Source organism: Galeopterus variegatus, unplaced genomic scaffold, assembly GCF_000696425.1.
Source record: "Galeopterus variegatus unplaced genomic scaffold, G_variegatus-3.0.2 Scaffold569, whole genome shotgun sequence".
Lineage (NCBI taxonomy): Eukaryota > Metazoa > Chordata > Mammalia > Dermoptera > Cynocephalidae > Galeopterus > Galeopterus variegatus.
The window spans coordinates 308,843-333,811 of NW_007726680.1; the positions used below are offsets into that span (position 1 = coordinate 308,843).

At 47.5% G+C, this 24,969-nt stretch overlaps 3 protein-coding genes across 3 annotated transcripts; 2 read left to right on the forward strand and 1 right to left on the reverse strand.

Annotated features, from left to right (window-relative positions):
- Positions 1–5,547: 5,547 nt before the first annotated feature.
- TM4SF5 (transmembrane 4 L six family member 5) lies at positions 5,548–11,567 on the forward strand. The gene is made up of 4 exons (XM_008570115.1): positions 5,548–5,721; positions 10,599–10,679; positions 11,009–11,145; positions 11,357–11,567. Exons 1-4 carry the CDS (start codon positions 5,548–5,550, stop codon positions 11,565–11,567), a joined length of 603 nt encoding a protein of 200 aa, XP_008568337.1.
- Positions 11,568–12,925: 1,358 nt separating this feature from the next.
- VMO1 (vitelline membrane outer layer 1 homolog (chicken)) lies at positions 12,926–13,989 on the reverse strand. Its single transcript, XM_008570078.1, has 3 exons — positions 13,790–13,989; positions 13,569–13,684; positions 12,926–13,300 (listed from the first exon to the last, which is right to left on the reverse strand). Exons 1-3 carry the CDS (start codon positions 13,979–13,981, stop codon positions 13,003–13,005), a joined length of 606 nt encoding a protein of 201 aa, XP_008568300.1. The 5' UTR covers positions 13,982–13,989; the 3' UTR covers positions 12,926–13,002.
- Positions 13,990–15,018: 1,029 nt separating this feature from the next.
- GLTPD2 (glycolipid transfer protein domain containing 2) lies at positions 15,019–16,999 on the forward strand. Its single transcript, XM_008570116.1, is given in 5 exon segments — positions 15,019–15,026; positions 15,835–16,042; positions 16,219–16,326; positions 16,328–16,380; positions 16,477–16,999. Coding segments are annotated over 5 exon segments (900 nt in total).
- The last annotated feature ends 7,970 nt before the right edge of the window (positions 17,000–24,969 follow it).

A 24,969-nucleotide genomic window follows, 5' to 3' on the forward strand; every position in this document is an offset into this window, starting at 1 on the left:
ACAAATCAACCAATTTACAACTATTAAAAAGCAACAACAGCCAAGCTGGGGCCCCTAGAGCTCAGGGGAAGAGGAGGAGAGACCTACAGAGTGCATGAAGTCGGGAGAAACCACAATGAGAGGAAGAAAAAACCACTCTGGCTGTTTTGTGCCCCAGTCGCTTTCAGGCTGGAGTTGCTGAGCACATGGAGCAGGAGCCAGCAAAAGCCACAGCTGTGCCCTTCATATGAAGCTGCTTGGAGTTGGCAGAGGAGAAGAGGGCCTCGGTGGCCCCCAGGCCAACAAGACCACTAATAGGGTTCCCATGGACCCACATAGGAGCGAAGAGCCACAACAACTGAAAAAAAAAAAGGAGCCACTCATAGGCTGATGAGTCATCACATGGGACTGGTGCATGGCGTGTCCCGTGGAAAGTGTTTGGAGCATGGGTAGTGGGGGAGACAGGCCCACTGGGAGAACACTGGGACATAGCATGGACAACTGATCTGCACCCCAATCAGCATAGGACCACTCAGAGGAGACTGGTCAGGAATATAGAATTGCATGGGGTACAGTTTGATGAAAAGACTCAGGCCCAAACCAGAGCTTCTACACAACCCAAGTGCACCAGATATCACTAGATCTGGAAGTACCTATAAAGTCAACCATTAAAATCTGAGCTGCACAAAAAGCCTTCCATAGGGAATCAGCAGCAAAGCAGCAATTAAGCTCAACCACAGAGCTCAAGTACTGGTCCCCACAGGAAGTTCTCCCATTTTAGAAGTAAGCAAAGGACAGCAAATTAGTCCCAGTGCAGAGTTTAAGTCGTGCGAACAGCAAATAATCCAACAGAGAACTGAAAGAAAAAACAAAGTACTAGCAACCAAAGACAAAGTTTGATATTAAGTAATAGATGTCTAATTTCACCAAAGAACACCTATAACACCTAGAAGGACTGCAAGTCCCCTGGACTACCAAGCCAGAAAGTAGGCTCAAACATGCCCCCCGACACCCATGACCACTCCTGAGGGTGGGAGACGAGGGCCTCGGCCACACCCCCCTGACACGCACAACCACCCCAGTGATGACCACCAAGCTACCGCAGGAAGTGCGGCAGGCTCTCCCGAGCTGGGGCAGTGGAGGGCCTCGGGCCTTGGCCACGCCCCCCTTGACACCCACAACCCACCCAGCAGCGACCATCAGGCCACCACAGGAAGTGCCCCGGGCTCTCCAGAGCCAGGGCAGTGGGGGGCCAAGCACCTCGGCCATGCCCCCTGACATGCAACCAGCCCAGTGATGACCACCAAGCTGCAGCAAGAAGGTTTCTGAACTGGGGCGCTGAGCGGCAAGGGCTTTTGCCACATCCCCCAACATCTGCACCCAGCCCGGCAATGACCAAGCCACTGCTGGAAGCCTCCTGGTCTCAAATGTGGGGGGTGCCACAAGCCTCAATCCCACCCCTCCTCCTTCCTCCCCCTTTTATCACATTTCTTTCCCCTTTCTCTTCTCCCCCTCTGTCTCAACTGCTCTGCAACAACATCCTAGAATGTAAAAAAATATATTAATAAAATTACATTTTCTTTAAGAATAAATAAATAAAGTTTGCTGCTGAGGAAAATAAATAAATAAATAAATATTTTCTTTAAACTTACATCCAGTTTTGTAACCAGATTTATAAAAATTATTCAGACTTATGCCAAGACTTCCCATTTTGAGGTTTTTATTTTACTTCATCTCTCCGTGAGCTAACATTATTTCAAAAAAAAGGAAGAGACACAGTGGTATTTGTAAATCAAAACATTCTCAGAAATGTAATTCTATTGCCCTTTGCACATAAAAATCAACTTGGACATGTGCACAATAAGTGAGTGGTAACTTTTTTGTTGTTGATATAGAGACAGGCTTTACTCCTTTGTTTTCTGGCATTTAATATTGCAGGGAAGTCTCTGGCCAGACCAACTTTTGCTCCTTTCTAAGTAGCCCTTTTAATTCTGCCTAGATGTGTTTCATCAGGATGCATCTAGGATCAACTGACTTTTAACATTTTACCTGAGAACAGTGTACCTTTCAACCTGCTAACCCGAGTGGATCTAAGCTCAGTGAAGTGTTGTCCTAGTGAAGATGTTTTAACTGCAGCGTCACCTCTGCCGGCTCTGTTCTTCTCTTTGGGAGCAGCCAGTTTCCTTACCCTAAATCTGTGTTCTCTCCCAACATCTATCGTTTTCCCTCCCACTGTTTTCATTGCCCATCCTTTTTTCTCATCTTTTGGTCCTTTTCCTCTGAATTTGAGAGTTTTCTCAAGTTTGTCGTCTGCGTCCCTCATTCACTTTTTCCCAGTTTCAATGCTACTCTTTAGCGCTTCCTAATTCTCCTTGTGCATGTTGAGTTTTTGAGCAATTCTCTCTTCTCTCTCCCAAATACATGCTAGCACCTTTTCATCTCAGCCTTTTCTTTTTTAAGGCACTCTGCTCTTCCTTCCAGGAGAATTCTAGTGATGTCACCAAAAACCTTCCTGAAAAAATCCTACAGTAAATATTTCTCCAGAGCTCTGTCTCTTTCTTTCAGTCTTTGGGACGATGTGCCCCTTCCCTTGTTTGGAGAAAATTTTTCAGAATTCCTATATTGTCCCTACGGTGTTAACATTATTATTATTTCATCCATACAGAGTTGTATAAAACTAACATAACGAGAACCTGTGGACCATCCCCCACACACAGCTTTTTTTCTCTTTACTTACCTTAAAAAAAAAAGTATCATCTATCAGACTCAATATTGATCAACTTGTGGACAAATACATAGCTTGTTCTTGGCTCCACTCTCTGTGCATTGGGACAGTGGCTGAATCCCCTCTTCAGGACTACAGTGGGAAGTCCCACTATTCAGGACATGACACTTGCTCGGTAGTTCACCATTAGCACTGGTGATCCAACAGTACCTCTCACCACCGCCTCCATGAGGACCCAGACTCTCTGTCGCCACTTCCCAGTCCTCAAGCTTCTTCCTCCTGCACTGTTTCAGAATAACTGCTCTCTACAAAATTTCCCTATTAGGCTTCTGCTCACTTATGGTTTCAGTTTCCTCGTGGCCTTTGCTCACTCTCTCCTTTCGTCCATCTCTCAGTTTGGGGCCACCCTACAATCTGATGATTCTCTCAGGTTGTCTCACAGACAAATTTCCCATGAATGAAGAGACAATCATTGATCAGCCATCATTCAGTCAGGGTCCTTCTGTGGTCAGAGCTCTCACCTCAAGCAACCTTATAGATCTCTGGCTACATGTCTGCCTTTGGGTCAGCTATTCACTCCTCCATCAATCAGCTGTGGCCTGAATAATAGGGTCTGTGTCAGGCAGCTATTGCTGTGTAACAAAAAAAAACCCCCACAAAGTCTTAGTGAATTACAAATATATGCATTTATTTCATTCACACGTGTATGGGTTGCTTGGAGGTCAGCTGATCTAGGCTGGGATCCAATCTGGGACTTTTCCTTGTATCTTACACCTTCCTTTTTCCAGTGGGTTAACACAGGCATGTTCTCCTCATAGCAATAATAGTGACAAGTGGCAATGTGCAGTGCCTCTTAAGGTCAAGGCTCAAAACTGGGGTATTGTCACTTCTGCCCATATTCCATTCTGCCCATATGGTGAGAGGTACATTCTATCTCTAGTGAGAGGGACTACAAAAATGGCATAGCAAACAACATGAACACGGGGAGGACTGGAGAACTGGAACAAATAGTCCCATTTTTACGACAGGATCATGTGGTCATATCATAGGCTTTACACATGGTAAACTGTCTGCACAGAACCTCTCAAAGGAAGCTGCACAGATGATGACAGGCAGTCTGTGGCTTCTCAGAAACAGCAAGTGACAAGTTAAAGGATACTTCTGCAATACTTAAAAGTAACCACTACCACTACTGGGATTTGAAACACTCCTTCTAAAACACAGGAGAATGTTACAAATTTTAAAGAAAAGGGACAGAAAAACATCAGAAGCAACATGGAAATATTTTTTAAAGCATTAAACAACCCAACATATGCAAACCCAATTTATCAGTTATCACAATAACTGTCCATGAATCAGAGGCAAACAGCTGGGGGAGGTTCAGAGTATTTTCTTTTTTCAGGCATCCTCTGATTCGAGAGGTAAATTCTTCACAGATTTTTCCTCAATCCAGCTCCTCTGTCTTATGAATAGTAGGGATTCCTCCCAGATTCTGGCATCAATTTTGAGTGGTAAATTCTCTCCATTTTCTACGTCTCTGTAGTGGTTTGAGTGGGCTACTGGGAGAAGCTACATCAGAGGTCACTGGCTGGGCACCACTTTCTGTGTGACATCCTCATCGCGTGCCCTTCGAAGTCCTGCGGCACTTCCTGCTACCCTCATCTCTTCCAAGGCACTGCTCCATCCTACTTGGGCTCGGGTTAACTCTGCAGGAGCCTTCACTCTCCTGTTTACTCCTGAGACTCACATCTGAGTCTCAGTCATACAACTGAATCCCTACAGTATCCAGCACTAGGCTCTGTCCATAGCAAGAACTTAATGAATGAATCTCTGTGTCAAAAAAGACTCTTTACAAGGTGGTTTACAGAAACACAATTCAAACAGGTTCACATAATCAAAACTTTCCAAAGAACGATCAGGCTTCAGGCATAGCTGGATCTGTGAATTCAAACAATGTCATCCAGACTTAATCTCTTCCCATCTCTTGATTATTCTTCCCTCTGGATTGACTTCCCTCTAGAACAGGTCGCCCTCCTTTGTGGTGACAACAGGCCACCAGCAACTTCAGCACCCCAACAAAAACAGAAGTTCTTTGACCTCAGAACACCACCACCACCAACAAAAAAAAAAACCCAGAATTTGACTCTCATGGGACTGGCTTGGATCACATGGCCATTGCTGAATCACACGCTGAGTCAGAGGGATGAAATGCTCTAATCAATCAGGCCTTGGTCTTGAACCCACCCTGAGAAACAGGTCGTGGCTTCAACAGGAGGAGGATTCAATAAATAAAGAATGAGAAGAAATGAAAGGACAAGGAAAGGCCACCCTCATCTTTCTACTTTCTCTCTAGGAAGAACTCTCCCTGTGGGACTAATGGAGATGATGAGGCCAGCACACATCTGCTTAGAGCTTCTTAGTTTACAAAATCCTTCCCACATTGCTGCATTTAACCCTCACAACCAGCCCACAAGGCAAGTGACATCACTATACTCTATACAGATGAGGCAACTGAGACAGCAGCATTAAGGGACTTGGCTAAGTCGCAAAGCAGGTAAGAAACCAGCAGAGGGGCTGTGGAGAGGTGTGTGCAGAAAGGACAAAGGCACTGACTCCAGGCAACTTCCTTTGTGTGTCAAGCTCCCCCACGACATCCTCCCCGCCACCTCACAGGCTGCAGCCCCTGCACCTCCTCCTCCTCGGCACCTGTGTCCTGTGTCTCTCTCCCTTATCATTCTGATCCTGCCAGTTTCTGCCACACCTCTTCCCTGACCTTTGCTCCCCTGGACCTGAGAACCTCCAGCTTGCTTTCACTTACTGCCTGTCCTTCCCAGCGTCCTGCCATGTGCACAGGAAAGTGTGCCCGCTGTGTAGGGCTCTCCCTCATTCCCCTCTCCCTGGTCTGCATCCTGGCCAACACCCTCCTGCTGGTGCCTAATGGGAAGACCACCTGGACCAATGAGAACCTCACCTCGCAAGTCTGGTACATGGCTGGCTTCATCGGCGGGGGCCTGATGGTGAGGAAGCAGGGGCCGGGCCGGGACACCACTCTAAGGGGTTCTGAACAGTAGGGAGAGGAAGAGGGGGAAAAGGACAGTTATCTGGGAGGGGATAGCAATGGCATGGCGGGGACAGCTAGGAGCTGGCCAACCTGCCCCCTACACTCTGACAATCCTGGAAGAACCCCAGGGTCCTGAGCTGAATGTCTGAGGGGAACGGGAGGGAAGGGAGCCTCAGTGCTCTCAACAGCTTCCCTTCTGGATAAGCAGCATGTGCTACCTGCCCTTCCCCACCCCCACTGTTGTACAAATGCTGGAAACACCTCACTACAAGGGTCAAGGCAGAAGCAGCGGCTGGCTGTGTGCAAGATTATCAGGGCATGGGAACAATAGGCATAGGGGTGGGGTGCAGTGGAAATATCTGGAGCCAGGGAGTGACATCACAGATCGGTCACTCTACCTATCAGCTCGGTGTTCCCCTCCACTGCCTCCACATGTCTGGATGTCCACTCTGTGCTGGGAGCTAAGGATGAACTCAGAACCTAGATCAGTAAGGCAGAGAAGGTGCCCCAAGTCCTCCTAGAGACCAGGATGTGTCGGGAGAAGGGGAGACCCGGATATCTTGGACTTCCTAACACCCATCCTCCAACTTCCTCCCCATTAGAGGAACTTTTGGATGTTCAACCTAGTTTAACATCTTCACAGGAGAAAGACAACATATCGACTCAGCACAGTTCCCCACTTCTCAGCATGGTTAACTAATGACATTCTCCAGGACAGGTCTCACCTTTGTCCCTTTTGCTGGTCACACCTCTGCTAGCTAAATGGGGATAGCTCTCCTTTGACCAACAAGTCCCCTCTTACCCTCTGGGGTCGTCCCTCCTACTCCCTTCCTCCTGCACGGATTCATGGCTGTTGGACTCTCCTCCATCCATTTGACCTCTCTCTGAGATGTCACACTCCTCCCAGACTTACACACTTACCCAGTGTCACATCATGCCCCTTCTCCAGCCTAAACCACCCCCACCTGCCCACAGTCCTCCACCCAATCTAACCAGCCTGCTTCAAAGGAGAGCTCTGAGGCTGCCCTCCCAACATACTCATTCACAGCTGCCTTCCTTCCACCTCCGTGCCCAGAGTCACTCTCAGGAAGGACCACACTATGCCACAGGGACACAGACAAGGTCTCTGCTCCCCTTGAAGCTTGTATTCCCATTGGTGAGGCAAACAGAATCAAGGAAGCAAGACTGTAAGCCCCCTGAGAGTAAGGACTGCCTGTTTTATTGGCTGCTGTGCCCAGTGTCTAGAGCAGGGCCTTGCACTTAACAGGCACTCAATTAATAGTCGCTGAATAAATGAAGCAAATAAACAGGCAAGAAAATTTCAGATAGGAGTTGGTACCATCCAAAAAATAAAGCAGAGTTCTACCATAAAGAGCTCCTATGGCAAGGTGAGGGGGTACTTTTTTTTTTTTTTTTTTAAAGATGACCGGTAAGGGGATCTTAACCCTTGACTTGGTGTTGTCAGCACCACGCTCACCCAGTGAGCAACCGGCCATCCCTATATGGGATCCGAACCTGTGGCCTTGGTGTTATCAGCACCACACTCTCCCGAGTGAGCCACAGGCCGGCCCCCTGGGGGGTACTTTTTATAGCATTTTCAGAGAATGCCTGCATGAAGTGATGTCTGAACTGAGATCCACACAACAAAAAGAAGGTGTGAGCACTGCAAACAGACAGCCGGTGTAGCTGAGGTTTAATGAGATGAGGTCTGAGGTGAGTAGAGGCCAGACTGTACATCCTTGAAAGCCACAGTGAGTAATTTAAATTTTATTATAAGTACAACAGAAAACTACTGAAGGACTTTTAAACTTTTTTTTTTTTTTTAAAGATGACCGGTAAGGGGATCTTAACCCTTGACTTGGTGTTGTCAGCACCACACTCACCCAGTGAGCTAACCGGCCATCCCTATATGGGATCCGAACCCGGGGCCTTGGTGTTATCAGTACCGCACTCTCCCGAGTGAGCCACGGGCCAGCCCCTAAACTTTTTTTTTTTTTTTTTTGATATTTTAAAACTTTTAAAAAGTTTTTTATTTCAGCCGTACAGACTAGTGTCCAGATCCTTAGTATACAGCTTGATGAATTTTTACAAAGTGAGCACATCCAAGTACCCTGAACCCAAAACAAGAAACAGATCATTACCAGAATCCCAGACACACCTCTCACCAGGCACTACCCTCCATCAACAAGGGAAACCACTATCCTGTCTTTTAACCCCGTAGACTAGTTTGGCCTGTTTAGTACTTCACATAAATGGAATCATAGTGTGTGCTCTTCATGCGTGACTGCTTGAGCACAATACTACATTTGTGAGAGCCATCCATATTATTATGTGAAGAAGTAGTTTTTTTTATTTCTTGTGCATTCCATTGTATAAATATACCTCGATTTATTTAAACATTCTACTGCTGATGGACATTTGGATAGTTCCCAATTTGGATTTATTGCAAATAATGCTGCTATAAATATTCTTGTAGATGTCTTTAAGTGAATAGACATGTGTGTTTTTGTTGTTTACCCAGGAGTGAAATTTGCTGATTCAAATATTCAGTGCTAATAGATACTGCCAAACAGTTTTCCGAAGTTCTTGTACCAATTTCATTCCCATCAGCACAATGTGACAGTTGTTGTTCCACGCCCCACTGGATTTAAGAAGATCCCTCTGGCCATTGTGTGGAGAATGGATAATAGGATGTCAGCAATTGATGCAGAAAGACCAGACTGAGGTCACTGTAATTGTCCAGGAGAGATGATAGTGGCTTGGAGTAGGCCAGTGGCCATGGAGGTGGAGAAAAGTGAGCAGATCGGAGCTATAAACTCATTGTTTCCTCCTGTGTTTATGATGCCCCTTTTCTTGTCATTAAGACAATTAGATGGCAGGGCCAGCCCGGTGGCGCACTGCTACAGTGCGCTGCTTGGGAAGCGCGGCAGCGCTCCCGCCGAGGGTTCGGATCCCACATACAGACCGGCCGCTCACTGGCTGAGTGAGGTGCAGGAGCAACACCGAGGGTTGCGATCCCGTTGCCGGTCGTGGCCCGGTATGGGCGCGACACTGAGGGTTGCGATCCGTTGCCGGTCACGAAAAAAGACAAAAAGAAAAAAAAAAAAAGACAATTAGATGGCAGAGGCTGAGACAGAGAAGCTCAGACCACAAAGGGAAGAAAACACTTTGACCAAAAAAGTAAAAATATCAAACAAGTAGGCCATTCAAAATTGATAAATCCAAAAGATAATTCTAGGTGTCTTTGGTTCCAGGCATCTCCCAGTAAGTGACCTAACCAGAGAGGCTAAGCAAGGGGGTTAGCACCAGCACTAAACCTGCCATGAGACAGGAAGAGGGGACAGTAACCAGTGGAAAGTCAGTTCAACTCAGCAGGTGTTTCTCTGAGGTTTCTCTGGATGATATAATAGAACTAAAACTCTCAGCCCCTTTCTCGTAGAACAAAATCTGGCCCTGTATGGTGTGTGCCAGACAATAGGGAAGCAAAGATGAAGACAGCTGTGGAAGGGCTGGTCAGTTAGCTCAGTTGGTTAGAGTGCTGCCTTATAACACCAGGGTCAAGGGCTCAGATCCCCATACAAGCTAGCTGCAAAAAAAAAAAAAAAAAAAAGGACAGCTGTGGAATTCCAGAGATGGGAGATGAGCAAAGAACTTGGCCTGATGCAACAAAGAAAAGATAAGGCTGGAGTTGGAGGGTGAAGCCTCAAATAACTTGCTAGAGTTCAGTCTTGATGGGCTACTCTGTGAAGAGTCCCTAAAGATTTGAGCAGAAGAAAGACCAGTTGAAAGCTATGTTTAATCTGGTGGCGGCATGTAGGATAGAGTGTGGGGTGGCATGGGACAAGAGCTATGGGAACTTCATAGGAATGCTGAGAAAATTATCCTCATGGGAGCTGATGAGGGATTGCATGTGGGGAAGAAGGAAAGAGGACTGACATTCTGCAGTCATTTAAGAAAAAGTCGAGAAGACTTGATGTCTGGCTGGGTATAGGAGGACTAAAGTTTTCTAGCCTTGGTGACCTGGAAGACAATATTTTTCCACTGATGGAGAATTGACAGTCAAAGGGAGGTAGATTTGGGGAATATTGGGAGGTCAGTAAGAGGCTGGCTGAATTCGAGCTAAAATCAAGACTCACATGAACATATCCTTCAGGCAGTTAGGTTTGGATTTGGAGGCATCGCTTTTGGAGGTGATTATTGGCAGATGAAAAAGCTGATTCCCTGGAAGGGGATGGGCTTAGTGGGGAAGACCACAGAGAGAAAAAAAGAGCAGGGACCAAATCTTGAGAAATCCTACATCCACATTATAATATCCAGTAACATACTCTTCCACATCCCACCATAATCCCAGCTCACAAGACACCCCAACACCAATATTCCTTCCTGATGCTGAGGGAATTTATAGTTATTGAGCATTTACTCCGAGCCAGTCTTGACACGAAGTAAACCTGCTATCTCATTAAATCCTGGGAACATCCCTGTGAGGTGGGTCTTGCAGACCCATTTTACGTAGGACAAAACTGAGACCCACAGAGCAAAATCAATTCAAAAAATGTGAAGTAGTGCAGGGTTGGCCTTAAACCCAGGTCTCCTGCCTCCCACTCAGGTAGACATCTACTAAGTGTCAAGATTTACGGGGAATGTAATGATATTGGACCCTATACTTCAGGAGGCTACACAGTGATAAATTAAGATAGAGTCCCACAGTGCTCCAGGAGAAGCACAGACCAGGTCTTCCTATAGTCCAAAGGGCTGAGAGGAGATAAGCACTGATGCCAGTAAGGCCTTGAGGATCTGGGGGGACGCACTATGACACTGACTCTTGTCCCACAGGTACTATGTCCGGGAATTGCAGCCGTTCGGGCAGGGGGCAAGGGCTGTTGTGGTGCAGGCTGCTGTGGAAATCGCTGCAGGGTAAGATCCAAATCAACAAGGGGTTCAAGACTCGGTTTCTGAAAGTGTCCTCTCAGAGCCACAGCACCCTCTATAGAATTTCTAGCTACAAGAGCCCCTCTGCAGAGTCCCAGGCTCCACGTCACCCCTCCCTCGCACCCGCACATTTTAGGTCTCACCGAACCGACCAGGGGGGACTACAACCCCCCTGAATCTCAGCGGCCTCTGGCTCTGAGGATTACTAATTCCAAGCCCCGGGGGTTTCATGGGAAATGTATGTTTAACAGACTCAATCAGAGCGCGGTAAATGGGGGCGCCCCCACTCAGCTCCCCTTCCCCACCGCATCCAGATGCTGCGCTCGGTCTTCTGCTCGGCGTTCGGGGTGCTCGGGGCCATCTACTGCCTCGCGGTGTCGGCGGCCGCGCTCCAAATTGGACCCAAGTGCTTCATGAACGGGAAGTGGGACTACCACTTCAAAGGGACCTCGTAAGACCTTGTGCCCCCAATGTGCCGCCTCTCCCCACCAGCCCTTCCCACGTGGACCGGGAAACTTGAGCGGGACTCGACTTCGGAAGAGCTGCCTCCACGTGGGCCCAACGAGCCTTTTGCAAATCCCCTTCGACGGGTGCGCGGGGGTGGGGGGTGGGGGACACGCCGCGGGGCCTCCTTTTCTCAAGTGACCCTGCCCCGCCCACAGAGGCGCTTACTTGCGCAACCAGACCCAGTGGGATTTGTGCGAGGAACCGCCTCACGTGGTCGCTTGGAATGTGACGCTGTTCTCGCTGCTGGTGGCCGCCTCGTGCCTGGAGATCGTGCTGTGTGGGATACAGCTGGTGAACGCGACCCTTGGTGTCTTCTGTGGGGACTGCAGGGGAAAGGAGGTACGACAGCGTGGGGTGGACTTGTAGAGGGAACCTGTCACTCTCGGCGGCTTCCTCGATTTCTCTTCTCCGCAGGGCGCCCCTCACTGAGGCTCCGCTGACCCCCCATCCGCCTGCTCGCTCCTGCCCGTGCCCTGGACGCCCTGGACGGCTGGAATAAACTGCTCTGAGCTCTTCCTCGTCTCAGATTGTGCCTCGTGCGAGAAGGAGTGTGTGAGGGTCTCCATATACACCGGGGCTTGGTGTAAAGCCACTCTTGTGCTTGGGGCCCCCGCACCCCGCTTGTTATTTTCTTAACAAATGGTTATTGAGGGGCTGGGCTGTGGCTCACTCGGGAGAGTGCGGTGCTGATAACACCAAGGCCACGGGTTCGGATCCCATATAGGGATGGCCGGTTTGCTCACTGGGAGAGCATGGTGCTGACAACACCAAGTCAAGGGTTAAGATCCCCTTACCGGTCATCTTTAAAAAAAAAAAAAAAAATGGTTATTGAACTATCAGGTTGCACTGGAAACACAGTGGTGAACAAGACAGGCAAATTCAAAGAACTTAGCATCCTAGAGGTGGGAGATGGGCAATTTTTAAAAAGAGGCAAAAAATTATTTCAATTGGTGATAAACGCTTTTAGAAAACACGTTGGTAATGGGATAGATATTGATTGATGGAGGTACTAATTTTTATGATAGGAAGAGGCTGAGAAAGTGAATTTTGAGCTGAAATCGGGTGGACGCGCTAACCATCTAGATACCTGGGGGACTCCAGGGAGAGAGGACAGCAAGAACAAAGGTCCTAAACGGGAATCCGAATTTAGAAAAGCCATTGTTTTGGGCCGGCCCGTGGCTCACTCGGGAGAGTGCGGTGCTGATAACACCAAGGCCCCGGATTCGGATCCCACATAGGGATGGCCGGTTAGCTCACTGGCTGAGCGTGGTGCTGACAACACCAAGTCAAGGGTTAAGATCCCCTTACCGGTCATCTTTAAAAAAAAAAGAAAAGCCATTGTTTGCGTTTTGTAGGGGGAAAAAAAGTGGAAACTATGGAAAAGATACGTTAGCCTCAAGCTCCAGCGTGAAAGGCGATGTAGCATTGTCACCTCCTAATTTGGTCGAAGTTTTAAAATCTTAAGTTACTGGTGGTTCAGTAAGGAAAGAACCTGGCTCTTCATGGGGGCGGAGTGTCTGCAGACTGCCTCGGAAAGCCAGGGACTTCCTTTACTTGTCCGAAAAATGACGTTTACGTGCGTTTTGCAGGACTATGCGTCCGTCACTTTCAGCAGTCTGCCGTGGACCCCTGAGACCAAACCCGAATGTAGGCCTGGTTCAATGCCAGTTTAGGAGGGAAACGGGGAGACGCAGTTTTCCATCCCCCAAACAAGCGACATCAAAGCCAAGACAGAGCAGCTTTAATAGCTGGAGGTGCGACTGGCCTCCGGGCGGGGCAGCCGGCGGCGGGGGCGGTGGCGTCAGCTGCGGCAGCAGAATAAGCGCGCGTCGTTAAGCGCAGTGTCGTCGCGGAGGCCTCTGGGCCGCTCGATCTTGGTCTGCAAGCCGCACGCGCCTTTGGGGCACTCGTCGCTCCAGTCTCCAAAGTCTCCCCAGCCCAGGCCAGGCCCCTCCAGCTCCGCGCCGTCTGAGCAGCGGAAGCGTACGTTGTTCGCCGCCGTGTTGTCTCCGGGGGTCATGGGTGCCTCCACGCGAAGCGAGAAAGCCACTAGGAAGCCGCCGCCGGGACACCACAGCGGCTCAGTCCACGCGCCCCACCTGCAAGCGAGCGGGAGGCGTGCTGGCTCTGCTGGCGCCCCCTACCCACCTCTAGGCCTACCCAGCCCTTGGAACTTTGGAACAGGTGCTATACGACCCGGGTGGGTTGGGTCTAACCACCCATCGCCACCGAGGTGCGGAGGGGTCTTCCATACACCTCCCAGTTAAACAGCCCCATAGCTCTGAGGAGCCTGCCTGCAGAGAGGGGGGAGTGTAACAGAGGGTAGAGAACATACCCTCACCCTAGGGCACCCTGTTTGCCTCCCACCTTCCAGACTGGGACTCCACCACGTGCGTGTTGCGCTCAGCGTTCCCGCGCGCGCAGTGCAGCCGAATCCCATTCAGAGCCGTGTCGTCACCAGGAATGCCTTGGGGAGGCTCCACCTGGGTGGCGAGGAGAGGAGTTAAGACGAGTCAGGGGTCTGCCATTCTCTGCTCTGCGGTCTGGTGCCTCTCCGCCCCCTCCAGGACCTAGGCCTGAGCCCCCACCTTGAGCGAGAACCCGCTGGCGAAGAATCCGTCAGGACACATCTCAGGCCAGGCCCAGTCGCCCCAGGGACCCCCGTTGGTCACTTCAATGACCAACGTGTAGCCGCTGGGTCCGTCTGCGCACGCATGTCTGCAGCAGGTCGCCCACAGTAACAGCAGCAGCAGCAGCTTGACTCCGGAGCCCCGCTCCATCCTGCAGCGTTTGTGAGCCAGGCCTCTTACGTGGGCTTATACCAGCACAGTTCCTACAAGAGCTCTGATTGCGGAAGGACCTGAGGATTAAGTGACACCCAAAACTAATCCGCTCCCGGAACTCGGCAGACAGAGGCTCCCAGCGCTACGGGAGGAGGGGACAGTGACAGGAGAAATGAAATAACCACCTGCTGAACGTTTACTATAGACCATGGAGTGTGGTTCGCGCATTGCAGACGTATTTTATTTAATCCTCACAACAATTTTAGGAGTGGGAATTACCCTTGCTATTTTGTAGATGAGAGAACTAGGGCTCAGATATAATCAGGGAAGGTGACAGCCAGCAAGCTGGGAAACACGCCAGCACTGGGAGCAGAGACCAGGGGGAGGTATCAGGTGATCTCACGGGAATCCCCCTACGGACGGGATTGGTCAGGAGCAGCCCAGGGACATGAAGGATGTGAGGGGGTATCAGAGTGAGGATAGGGCAAGAATCCACGAACTGTAGGAGCTAGGGTCTTCTTAAAGATGGGGCCTTGACTCCTTGAGAATGTGGGACACCTCTCCCCACCCCCGAAGAAAACATACACTGAGAGACAGGAACAATTCCTAAGAAGTTTATGGACAGGGGACTGAGAACCCCTAGGAACAGATGACACTTTCTTCCATTGATTCCTGTATCCTTGTATCCTTTCCCGGAATGCCTTTACACCCCATGACCGCCAGGTGGACTACTAATTTGCAAAACAAAAAACAAGCAAACAAAAATACCTGACTAAATTCATTGGGGGCACCACCACTCCTGATTTGCCTGCCCTTATACACATTCCTTTGTTTATTCAATAGTATTTATTTAGCAATAATGTGTTTTGGCCCAAGCAATATTCTAAGCGCTGTAGGCGACCAAGAAAAACAAGGGCCCTGTCTTCATTAGAGCTCACATTCCTGTGGGGGAACCAAATAATAAATTCTCCCCCAATGGAACCTGAGCTCTGTGAAGGCACTTTTGTATTCTAGAGGCCTGTACAGAGCCCGGCATGCGGAAGTAGTTACTATTTTTCTTTTATTTCCTTTTTCTCTATTGTTTTCTCTTGTTTTTCTTTTTTTGGAAGTAGTTAATAAGGTTGGTTTGATGAATGAGGAGCCAATCTGGAGTTTAAAAAGTCAAACCACAAAAATGTAAAAGGAGAAAGCCTAAAGAATACGATTGAGAGGTCATGTATCCAGATCAAGACAAGGTCCCCTGGGGATAGGATAGAGAATTTAGGAGTGGGTGTTCCCCGGTTCCCAGAGGCCCCCCAGGGTGCTCGAATCTAATGAGTAAGATTTATGAGGCAATTATGGTCAGCTTTTCCATTTACAGTGTTTTCACATACATTATCATTTAATCCCCACATGAGGCTTGCAAAGTACCTATTATAGTCCTCAATTTACAGTGGAAAGAACTCAAGCCCAGAGTTAATTTAGGGCCCACACAATTGCTCAGAGGAGCTGGTTCTGACCCCAGCTTCTCTTCCGAGTACCTCGGCCCTACGGGGAATAGAAATGTTGAGAGGTGTCATCGCCGCCACATCCCCCATATTCCCTTCATCCGATCCCAAACCATAGGTTAGCTGCCTTCTGGGGCAAAGGGCACGGGGGAGGAGGACTTAGTTGGCTAATTATTAACCCTTTCCGCCGTAAGGCACCGCGGGCTCCTCTTGCCTCCTGGGGGCGGAGCAACACGGGCTAGCTAGGGGCTGGTGAGAGGGCGGTGGTCACAGCAGCAGCCAAGGTGGTCGTGCTCCCCGCGGCGCTGTTTCCGCCACGCAATTCCTCAAGCAACCTTCGCTCCGCTGCTGCTTTTCTCTCAGTGCTCGGAGCTCCTTCCCTCACCTGGTCCGGGAGGAACCCAGGAGTCCAGGCCCTCGGGACCCAAGCCCCCTTCTCGAGCCCTTGCCGCTCCGCTTCTCTTCTCCCCGGGAGCCTTATCAGGCTGCAGATCTGGGACACAGGGACGCACTCCGGAGGGACTGCCGCCCTTCCAAGTACGCTCGGGGCAGGGCTGGGCCTAAGGATCTGGTGAAGGGCAGGTCCTCTCTCTCGTCTCCCCTCTCCCGCCAGAAGCTGGGAGTACAGAGGGACACCAGCTAGACTTCAGAAAGAGTTTCTTCAGAGCCCCACTGGGCTGCTTGCTCAGTAGGTCCAGCAGGCTAGGGGTTCTGCTCCCGCCCCCTTCCCTCGTGTCTACCCCCCAGGTCCGGCAAGAGTCGGGCCCCCTGATCGCCCCTGGGCGGGAAGAGTCTCCGTGTCTGGGCCCTCAGGGGATACCGGGCCTCATGATGCGGCCGATCCGCGCCGGCCTGAACCCCAAAAGGAGATGCGGACTTGTCGCAGTACGTGGCAGGATGGAGGGACCTAGGTCGGGTGAGTGGTCTCCCTCCCCCAAGCCAGTCCCGCCTCCTTGTGGTTCCATCGCCCTCTGTCAAATCATCTCCCCCATCCCACCACCAAACACACAGGTTCCTAACTCTCCTCGGCTCCATCTTCGCCTTCGCCACAAGCGAGGCCTTCACCAAGGTGGCAGCCCTCGAGGCTCGGGTGCACCTCTCAGATGCCGCGCACTACGCGTCCCGGGTGGCCCTGGAGGCGTGGGAGCGGCGCGCGGGCGGGGCTGCTGGAGCGGCCCGGGACCATCCCCCGGACTCGGCCCGGTCCTCGGGCTCACGAACGTGGCTCTGGCTGCACCGCGCGCTGCGCTGGTCCCAGGTCTGCCACCAGCGGGTGGCGACCGCGACTCTCGGAGGCCCGGACGCCGGCGTGCAGTGCGGCGGCGCCTACCGCACGGTCCTGGCCCCGCACCACCCCCGGCTCATCCGTCAGGCAGCCCGCCTCGCATTCCTCGCCTTCCCGGGACGCGGCCGCTGGCTCCAGCTGGAGTGTCCGGGAACCAGAGAGGCGGAGGCGCGGGCCGCCGGGCATCCTGAGGATGTCTACGACCGCACCCAGGGACTGCTGGCCGAACGCGATCTGCTCTAGCCGGCCTAAGGAATGAGGCGGCCGGGAACAGACCGGGAAGGCAGAGCCCTGAGACAGGCTTAGTGCAACCCAGGACCACGCCCGGGGCGCTCTCCCGGGACTCCGGGGAGCGGGCCGCCTCGATGCCCCGCCTCCTCGGTGACGTCACCGGAGCTACGGCACGCCCAGGGCGGGGATGGTTTTGAGCTCCTTCCTCTATCCGCAGTCTCTGGAAGATGGGAAGGGCCCTGAGGAATCAAAAGTATTCTTAAGCAGCTGTCGACGTAGGGCATTCTGTGTGATGATGGCGGGAGCTTAAGGGAAATGAAAAATGAATATGTGCTGGTGCGATGGCAGTGGGTTATCAGAACTTATTAACATTAGTGTCACTAAAGTTGGTATGCCACGCCCCAATGCTAAATTTGACTGACTTTAAAAAAAAGAAGAAAAAAAGAATGTGTTATCCCTGTTCCTGGCAGCCGGGAGCTTACACTTTCCCTGGCCTATCTCAACTATTCCCGTGGCTTCAGTTGCCAACTACACCGCCAAGTCTCCAGCCCAGACCTGTTCTCTTACCTTCAGCCCTATACAGCCAACGCTGTCCTGGACACTTCCACAAACGCCGCAAACACCAACGCATCCAGCGCGGATTCCACCACCTTTCCCCCAAAGCTGCACCTCCTCCTGTGTTCTCTGTCTCCGTGAATAAATGGCACCCTCTCCCTTCAACTACCCGACCCTAAAACCTGTGCATCATGCCTCACTCCAAGCAGGTGCTCAGCTCGGCAATGCATATTTGTTAAATGACTCCTTGGCCACTCCCACAACAATAGTGACCACGAAAGAACTTGACCATTTCATACACTGATAACTCCCAAATTATAACTCTAATCCACTTTCTCCTGGATGCCAAAATATTATATATTTTTTGTTGGCAGCTGGCGGATAAGAGGATCCCAATCCTTGACCATGATGTTACAGGGCTGCCAAAATACTTTACGTATACAACTGCCTATTGGGCATTTCCACATGGGTGTCAACTAGGCATGGCAAACCTAACATGTCCAGACCTTAGCTTCTAATACCCTTCCTCCCAAAATACTCCCTTCATAGTCTTTGCTAGCTCAGTAAATAACAACTCATTCTTCCAGATCCTTAAACCAAAAACCTTGTCATCCTGACTCTTCTGTTCCTCTTCACCTCATCATCCAATCTGTGAGAATCTGACCATTTCCCACTTTCTCCACTGCTACTGCACTTACCCAAGCCATCCTTAAATATCACCTGGATTATTGCAATAGTCACTTAATTGTCTCTCTGTCCATCCTTTCCCTTCTAACAGTGTATTTTCAATAGAGCAGCCAAAGTGATCCTTTATTTATTTATTTTTTTAAAAGATGACTGGTAAGGGCTGGCCCGGTGGCGCACTGGAGAGTGCGCTGCTTGAGAGTGCGGCGGCGCTCCCGCCGAGGGTTCGGATCCCATGTGGAGGCAGGTTCCCGCTCACTGGCTGAGCGCGGCGGGCACAACACCAAGGGTTGCGATCCCGTTACTGGTCAGTAAAAAAGGCAAAAAGGGAAAAAAAAAAAAAAAGATGACTGGTAAGGGGATCTTAACCCTTGACTTGGTGTTGTCAACACCAGGCTCACCCAGTGAGCTAAGCGGCCATCCCTATATAGGGATTCGAACCTGTGGCCTTGGTGTTACCAGCACCGCACTCTCCCGAGTGAGCCACAGGCTGGCCCCAAAGTGATTCTTTAAAATGTAGATCATATCATGTCACCTTTCTGCTCAAAATCTTCCCCTGGCTTCCTATTACTCTCAGACTAAAATTTTTAAAAATTTATTTTGTGTGTGGTTTTTTTTCTTGTTTGTTTGCTTTGTTTGGGTTTTTTGTGGCTGGCTGGTCCAGGGATCCAAACCCTTGACCTTGGTATTATAACACCATGCTCTAAACAACTGAACTAAAAGACCACCCCAATTTTTTAAAGTTTAAGCAGGAGATTTTCTAGATCATATTTTCAGTGAGAATGACGTAAAGTTTTGTAAAAGTCCTACACTTGCCAAATTGACCTCAATATTCATTAAATATGTCAGGCAGGGTCTTGCCTCAGGACCTTTGCACTTGCTGTTCCCTCTGTCCAAAATGCTTTTTCCCCAAGTTGACAAATGGCTTCCTTCCTTAAACTAGTAAAGGAAGAGCAAACTAAATTTAAAGAAAACAGAAGGAAAGAAATAATAAAGATTAAACTAGAGATAGACAAAACAGAGAATAGAAAATCAATAGAGAAAATCAATAAAACCAAAAATTAGTTCTTTGAAAAGATCAAGAAAATTGACAAACTTTTTTAAAAGTTTTTTTTTACAAATTTTATTTACACAGTAATTGTTTTGATGGGTTTTAGTGAATTCCTTGTATTTACATTTTATATACGCATTTTACTTAAAAGGTAAAAAAACTGTACAATACAAAATAAAAAGAAGGGCCGACCCCGTGGCTCAATAGGGTGAGTGCAGCGCTGGTAGTGCCGAGGCTGCAGGTTTGGATCCTACATAGGGATGGTCGGTGCGCTCACTGGCTGAGCGTGGTACGGACGACACTGTGCCAAGGGTTGCGATCCCCTTACCGGTCAGGAGAAAAAAAAAAGAAAGAAAAAGAAAAAGAAATACAGTAACTTGGGTCCAACTCAGGAAACAAATACATAAAAGTAAGATTAAATTTAGGCAGGTAATATAACCTCAATGAGATTACTGCCAGAGGTTACAGTCCCTCTATCAGGGACACCAGTACCAAGGAAGTAGTTACCAGAATTAAAAGGTCATCCTAAAACCTATTAAAGACCCTCAATATTTTATTACATTATCAATTTCCACTAAGCAAGCCCTATGACAGGAGTTAACTTCTGAGGGTTCCACGAGTAGTCCCTCAACTAGAATGACCCATGGGGTAAAAATATATGATCATCCTCTGGTCCCATACTCCTAAGAGGCAGTCACTACATTAACAAGGATCTCAAGCTTGTTAGTCTGAAAACTACCATTAACACAAATAGTGTGCTTAAGTGTTGTTTCAAACCAAACGGCAACATAAAAAACACACTATAAATCTAATTATTAACCAAATAGCATGTTATACAGATATCACTAATAATACTCAAGTGATTTAGTTTAGGTCCAAAAGTTAAACATAGTTTAATAAATTTAATGTCAATTTACCAATGATTAATGCTTCCTTTATCCATAATGCCATCAAAGTTAGACTCAGAAAAAAGTTAATTTTACCTTTTTATTTTGCTCTTATTTCCATTGGTTAGAAAAAATTATGCGTGGTGTTTTACAAGTCATGGACTTAGCTATGTATTAAGATTTCAAATTATAAACAGAAATTAACAAATTTTATTTCTACAGACAGTGGAGGTTTTTTTGTTTGTTTTTGGTGGCTGACCAGTAGGGGGATCCTAACCCTTGACCCTGGTGTTATGACATCATGCTCTAACTATCTGAGCCAGCCCCTACCAGGATTCATTACTTTTAACTCTTACCAGTGAAAAATCTCATATTTTGGGGCTCACTCTCAAAGTCAAGTCTTCAGTCCATTAAAGTGCAAAGAACTTTCCTTCTACCAGTTATTTACTTTTCTTAATGTTAAATTACTAGATGAACAATTTGTTATTCTAGAAACAGAAAGGCTAAAATTCTTTAAGTGATAGGAATTCCTTAAAGAAGAGAAAGAATTTCCCTTCAAAAACAATAGGGCCGGCCTGTGGCTCACTCGGGAGAGTGCGGTGCTGATAACACCAAGGCCCCGGGTTCGGATCATATATAGGGATGGCCGGTTTGCTCACTGGCTGAGCGTGGTGCTGACAACACCAAGTCAAGGGTTAAGATCCCCTTACCGGTCATCTTTAAAAAAAAAAACAAAAAACAAAACAATAGACACAATACTGTGGATAAACATCAAAACAAACAATAATCTCCAACCAATATTTCCAGTTCCCAGGTAACCCAAATTTGCCCAACCTGTGAATGAAGATACATGACATCTTCAGTGACTTAAATAATTTACAATCAGAGTGCTTATTCTTGGTATCTTCAAAAGGTAAGAACTGGAGATAATATCTGCACTATAGTATTTTAGGGGTTAAATTAGTATTTAACAATCCTACTCTGACCTCCAAAGTAACTTTGTGGTAATTGTTAAAAAAGAAAAGATGTAAAAATTTGGAATATCTCCAAAGCTATTTTAAAAATGTATTGCATAAAACTGTTCACTCCAAATTATGGAGTATGAACTAGCCATTGAAACTTTTTCCTTTGAAAAATGGCTCTACTTACAGAAAAAAATTGACAAACTTTAGATGGACTAAGAAAAAAAATAAAGACTCAAATTACTAAAATCAAGAATGAAAGAGGATCCCTGTACCAGCCAGGCACCAAAAGGAAAAAGAAAAAAAAAGTAAAGAAAGAAAGAAAAAGGAAGAATGAAAGAAGGGACATTACTACCAAACTTACAGAAATAAAAAGGATTATAATAGAATACTATACACAATTGTAGTCTGACAAATTAGTTAACCTAGATGAAATGGACAAATTCCTAGAAAGACATAAACTAACAAAATGGACTCAAGAATAATAGAAAATCTGACTAGACCTATAATAAATAGAGACTGAAATAGTAATAATAATAATATAAACTTCCCACAAAGAAAAACCAAGAGTGAGATGGCATCACTAGTAAATTCTATCAAACACTTAAAGAATTAATGACCATCCTTTACAAACTCTTCCAAAACAAGAAGAGAAAAGAACACCTCCTTACTCATTTTATGAGGCCAGTATTACCCTGATATCAAAGCCAAAACAAACAAAAACTACAGACCAATATATTTTATAAATATAGATGCAAGAAATCCTCATCAAAATACTAGCAAACTGCATATAAAAAATTACACACCATGACTGTAATGGATCGAATTATGTCCCCCCAAAACTTACTGAAGCTTGAATTGTGTCCCCAGGTTTCGTGTATTAGGAACTTGGCCTCCACTGTGACTGTTAAGAGGGTGGGGACTTGAAGAGGTGATGAGATTATAGAATCACACCCTAGTGAATGAATTAAAAAGGGTGGTCATGGGCATGGTTTGGAGGGCTTTTAAAAGGGGAGCATGAAGAGTCTGTCTCTCTCTTTTTTTTTTTTTTAAAGATGACCGGTAAGGGGATCTTAACCCTTGACTTGGTGTTAGTCAACACCACGCTCACCCAGTGAGTGAACCAGCCATCCCTATGTGGGATCCGAACCCGGGGCCTTGGTGTTATCAGCACCACACTCTCCCGAGTGAGCCACAGGCCGGCCCGAAGAGACTGTCTCTCTGCTCTCTCTACTCCATCATTTTGCAATGGGATACCATGCCATCACTGTCACCACCACCATCACCACCACCAAGGCCTTCACCTGCTATGTTCTCTGGACTTTGGACTTCCCAGCTCCGGAAACTGTTAAGTAATAAACCTCATTTTCTTTATAAATCACCTAGTTTCAGGTATTTTGTTATAAGCAACAGAAACGGACTAATACAATGACCAAGTGGGATTTATCCCAGGAAACAAAATTGGTTCAACACATGAAAATCAATATAATATGCCATATACATAGAATAAAGGGGGGAAAAACCCATGATCATCTCAACAGACTCAGCAAAGCATTTGACAAAATTCAACATTCTTTCACGATAAAAAACAATCAACAAACTAAGAATAGAAGGGAACTTACTCAAACTGATAAAGGGCATCTATGAAAATCCCACAGCTAACATCATACTCAATGGCGAAAGATTTTCCCCTAAGCTTTCCCCTAAAGTCAAGAATAAGACAAAGATGTCTATTTTTTTTTTTTTTTTTTTTAAAAAGATGACCGGTAAGGGGATCTTAACCCTTGACTTGGTGTTGTCAGCACCACGCTCAGCCAGTGAGCGAACCGGCCATCCCTATGTGGGATCCGAACCCGGGGCCTTGGTGTTATTAGCACCGCACTCTACCGAGTGAGCCACGGGCCGACCCAAAGATGTCTATTCTTGACATTCTATTCAACATAGTACTGAAGTTTCTAGCCAGGGAAAATAGGCAAGAAAATGAAATAAAAGGCATCCAGATCGGGAAGAAAGAAAGACATCTCTATTTGCAGATGACATGATCATTTCTATGGAAAAGAACATATACATAGAAACTACCTTTTTGGCCACTGGCGGGAACAGGGACCCAAACCCTGGACCTTGGAGTTACAAGAACACACTCTAACCAACTGAGCTAACCCACCATCTCTTTTCCCTCACCCACACACACACAAAGTAGAGCTAATAAATGGTTCACCGAAGTTACAAGATACAAGATCAATATAGTAAAATCAGTTGTATTTCTATATACTAGCAATGAACAATCCGAAAATGAAATTAAGAAAACAATTTCATTTATAGTAGCATCAAAAAGAAAAAATACTTGGGAATAAATTTAACCGAAGTAGTGCAAGACCTGTACACTGAAAACTACACAACATTGTTAAATGAAATTAAAGAAGACCTAAATAAATGGAAAAACATTCCATGTTCATTAATTGAAAGACTTGTTAAGATGGAAATACTCCCCAAATTGATCTACAAATTCAATGCAATCCCTATCAAAATTCCAACAGCCATTTTTGCAGAAATGGACAAGCTAATTCTAAATTTCATATGGAATAGCAAGGGGCCTAGAATAGCCAAAACAATCTTGAAAAGGAAGAACAAATTTGGAGGATTCATACTTCCAGATTTCAGAAATTACTACATTCAGGAAATATATAGTGAAATGATTGCACAACACTGTGCATGTACTAAACGTCACTGAAATTGGGTTTCAATTTCTTCGGTATGACTCCAAAAGCACAAACAACCAAATGAAAAACGGGTAAATTGGACTTCATCAAAATTTAAAACTGTGCGGGGCCGGCCCGGTGGCGCACTGCTATAGTGCGCCGATTGGGAAGCGCGGTGGCGCTCCCGCCGAGGGTTCGGATCCCACATACAGACCGGCCGCTCACTGGCTGAGCGAGGGGTGGGAGCAACACCGAGGGTTGCGATCCCGTGGCCGGTCCCAGCCCGGTACGGGCACGACACTGAGGGTTGCGATCCGTTTGCCGGTCATGAAAAAAGACAAAAAGGAAAAAAAAAAAAAAATTTAAAACTGTGCTTCAAAGGACACCAATGAAGGAAGTGAAAAGACAGTCCAAAGGGAGAAAAATATTTACAGATCATATATCTGATGTTTCTAGTACTTAGAATATAAAGAGAACTCTTACAACAATAAAAAGACAAATAACCCAACTTTAAAATGTGTAAAAGGGCTGGTCGGTTTGCCCACTTGGGAGACTGTGGTGCTGATAACACCAAGGTCAAGAGTTCAGATTCCCGTACCGGCCAGCTGACAAAAAATTTAAAAATACTCAATTAGCACATGGAAATATGCTCAACATCACTAATCATTAGGGAAAAGCAAATAAAAAAAGATGCACAATAACAAGCATTGGTGAGGATGTGGAACCCTCATGTTACCGGACTCAGGTCCGGCTGCCCGCCCCTTAGAAAAGGAAAGAAAAAATACCTCAGAAGTCCAATGGTTGGTGTTAGAAAAGCAGATGTATTCAGCTGAAGGAGATGGTAGGCTACCCCATCTCAAAGATTTACATTTACTGAGGGGTTTTTTTTTTTTTTTTTTTTTTCCGTGTCCGGCAACGGATCCCAACCCCCAGTGTTGCCCCCGTACCGGACCGGGGACCGGCAACGGGATTGCAACCCTCGGTATTGCTCCCGCGCCTCGCTCAGCCAGTGAGAGGGAACCGGTCTGTATATGGGATCCGAACCCTCGGGCAGGAGCGCCGCCGCGCTTCCCAAGCGGCGCACTTATCCAGTGCGCCACTGGGCCAGCCCAACTGAGGGGTTTTTTTTTTTTTTTTTTTTTTC

What these genes read in the sequence shown, in the direction of transcription:
- VMO1 (XM_008570078.1), bottom strand. Translation starts at nt 13,981, where the DNA reads ATGGAGCGGGGCTCCGGAGTCAAGCTGCTGCTGCTGCTGTTACTGTGG. An exon ending in CCAGCGGGTTCTCGCTCAAG is followed by an intron (nt 13,685 to 13,789) that starts GTGGGGGCTCAG and finishes CTCGCCACCCAG; the next exon opens with GTGGAGCCTCCCCAAGGCAT. An exon ending in GTGGAGTCCCAGTCTGGAAG is followed by an intron (nt 13,301 to 13,568) that starts GTGGGAGGCAAA and finishes GCTCGCTTGCAG; the next exon opens with GTGGGGCGCGTGGACTGAGC.
- TM4SF5 (XM_008570115.1), top strand. Translation starts at nt 5,548, where the DNA reads ATGTGCACAGGAAAGTGTGCCCGCTGTGTAGGGCTCTCCCTCATTCCC. An exon ending in TCATCGGCGGGGGCCTGATG is followed by an intron (nt 5,722 to 10,598) that starts GTGAGGAAGCAG and finishes CTTGTCCCACAG; the next exon opens with GTACTATGTCCGGGAATTGC. An exon ending in TACCACTTCAAAGGGACCTC is followed by an intron (nt 11,146 to 11,356) that starts GTAAGACCTTGT and finishes CCCCGCCCACAG; the next exon opens with AGGCGCTTACTTGCGCAACC.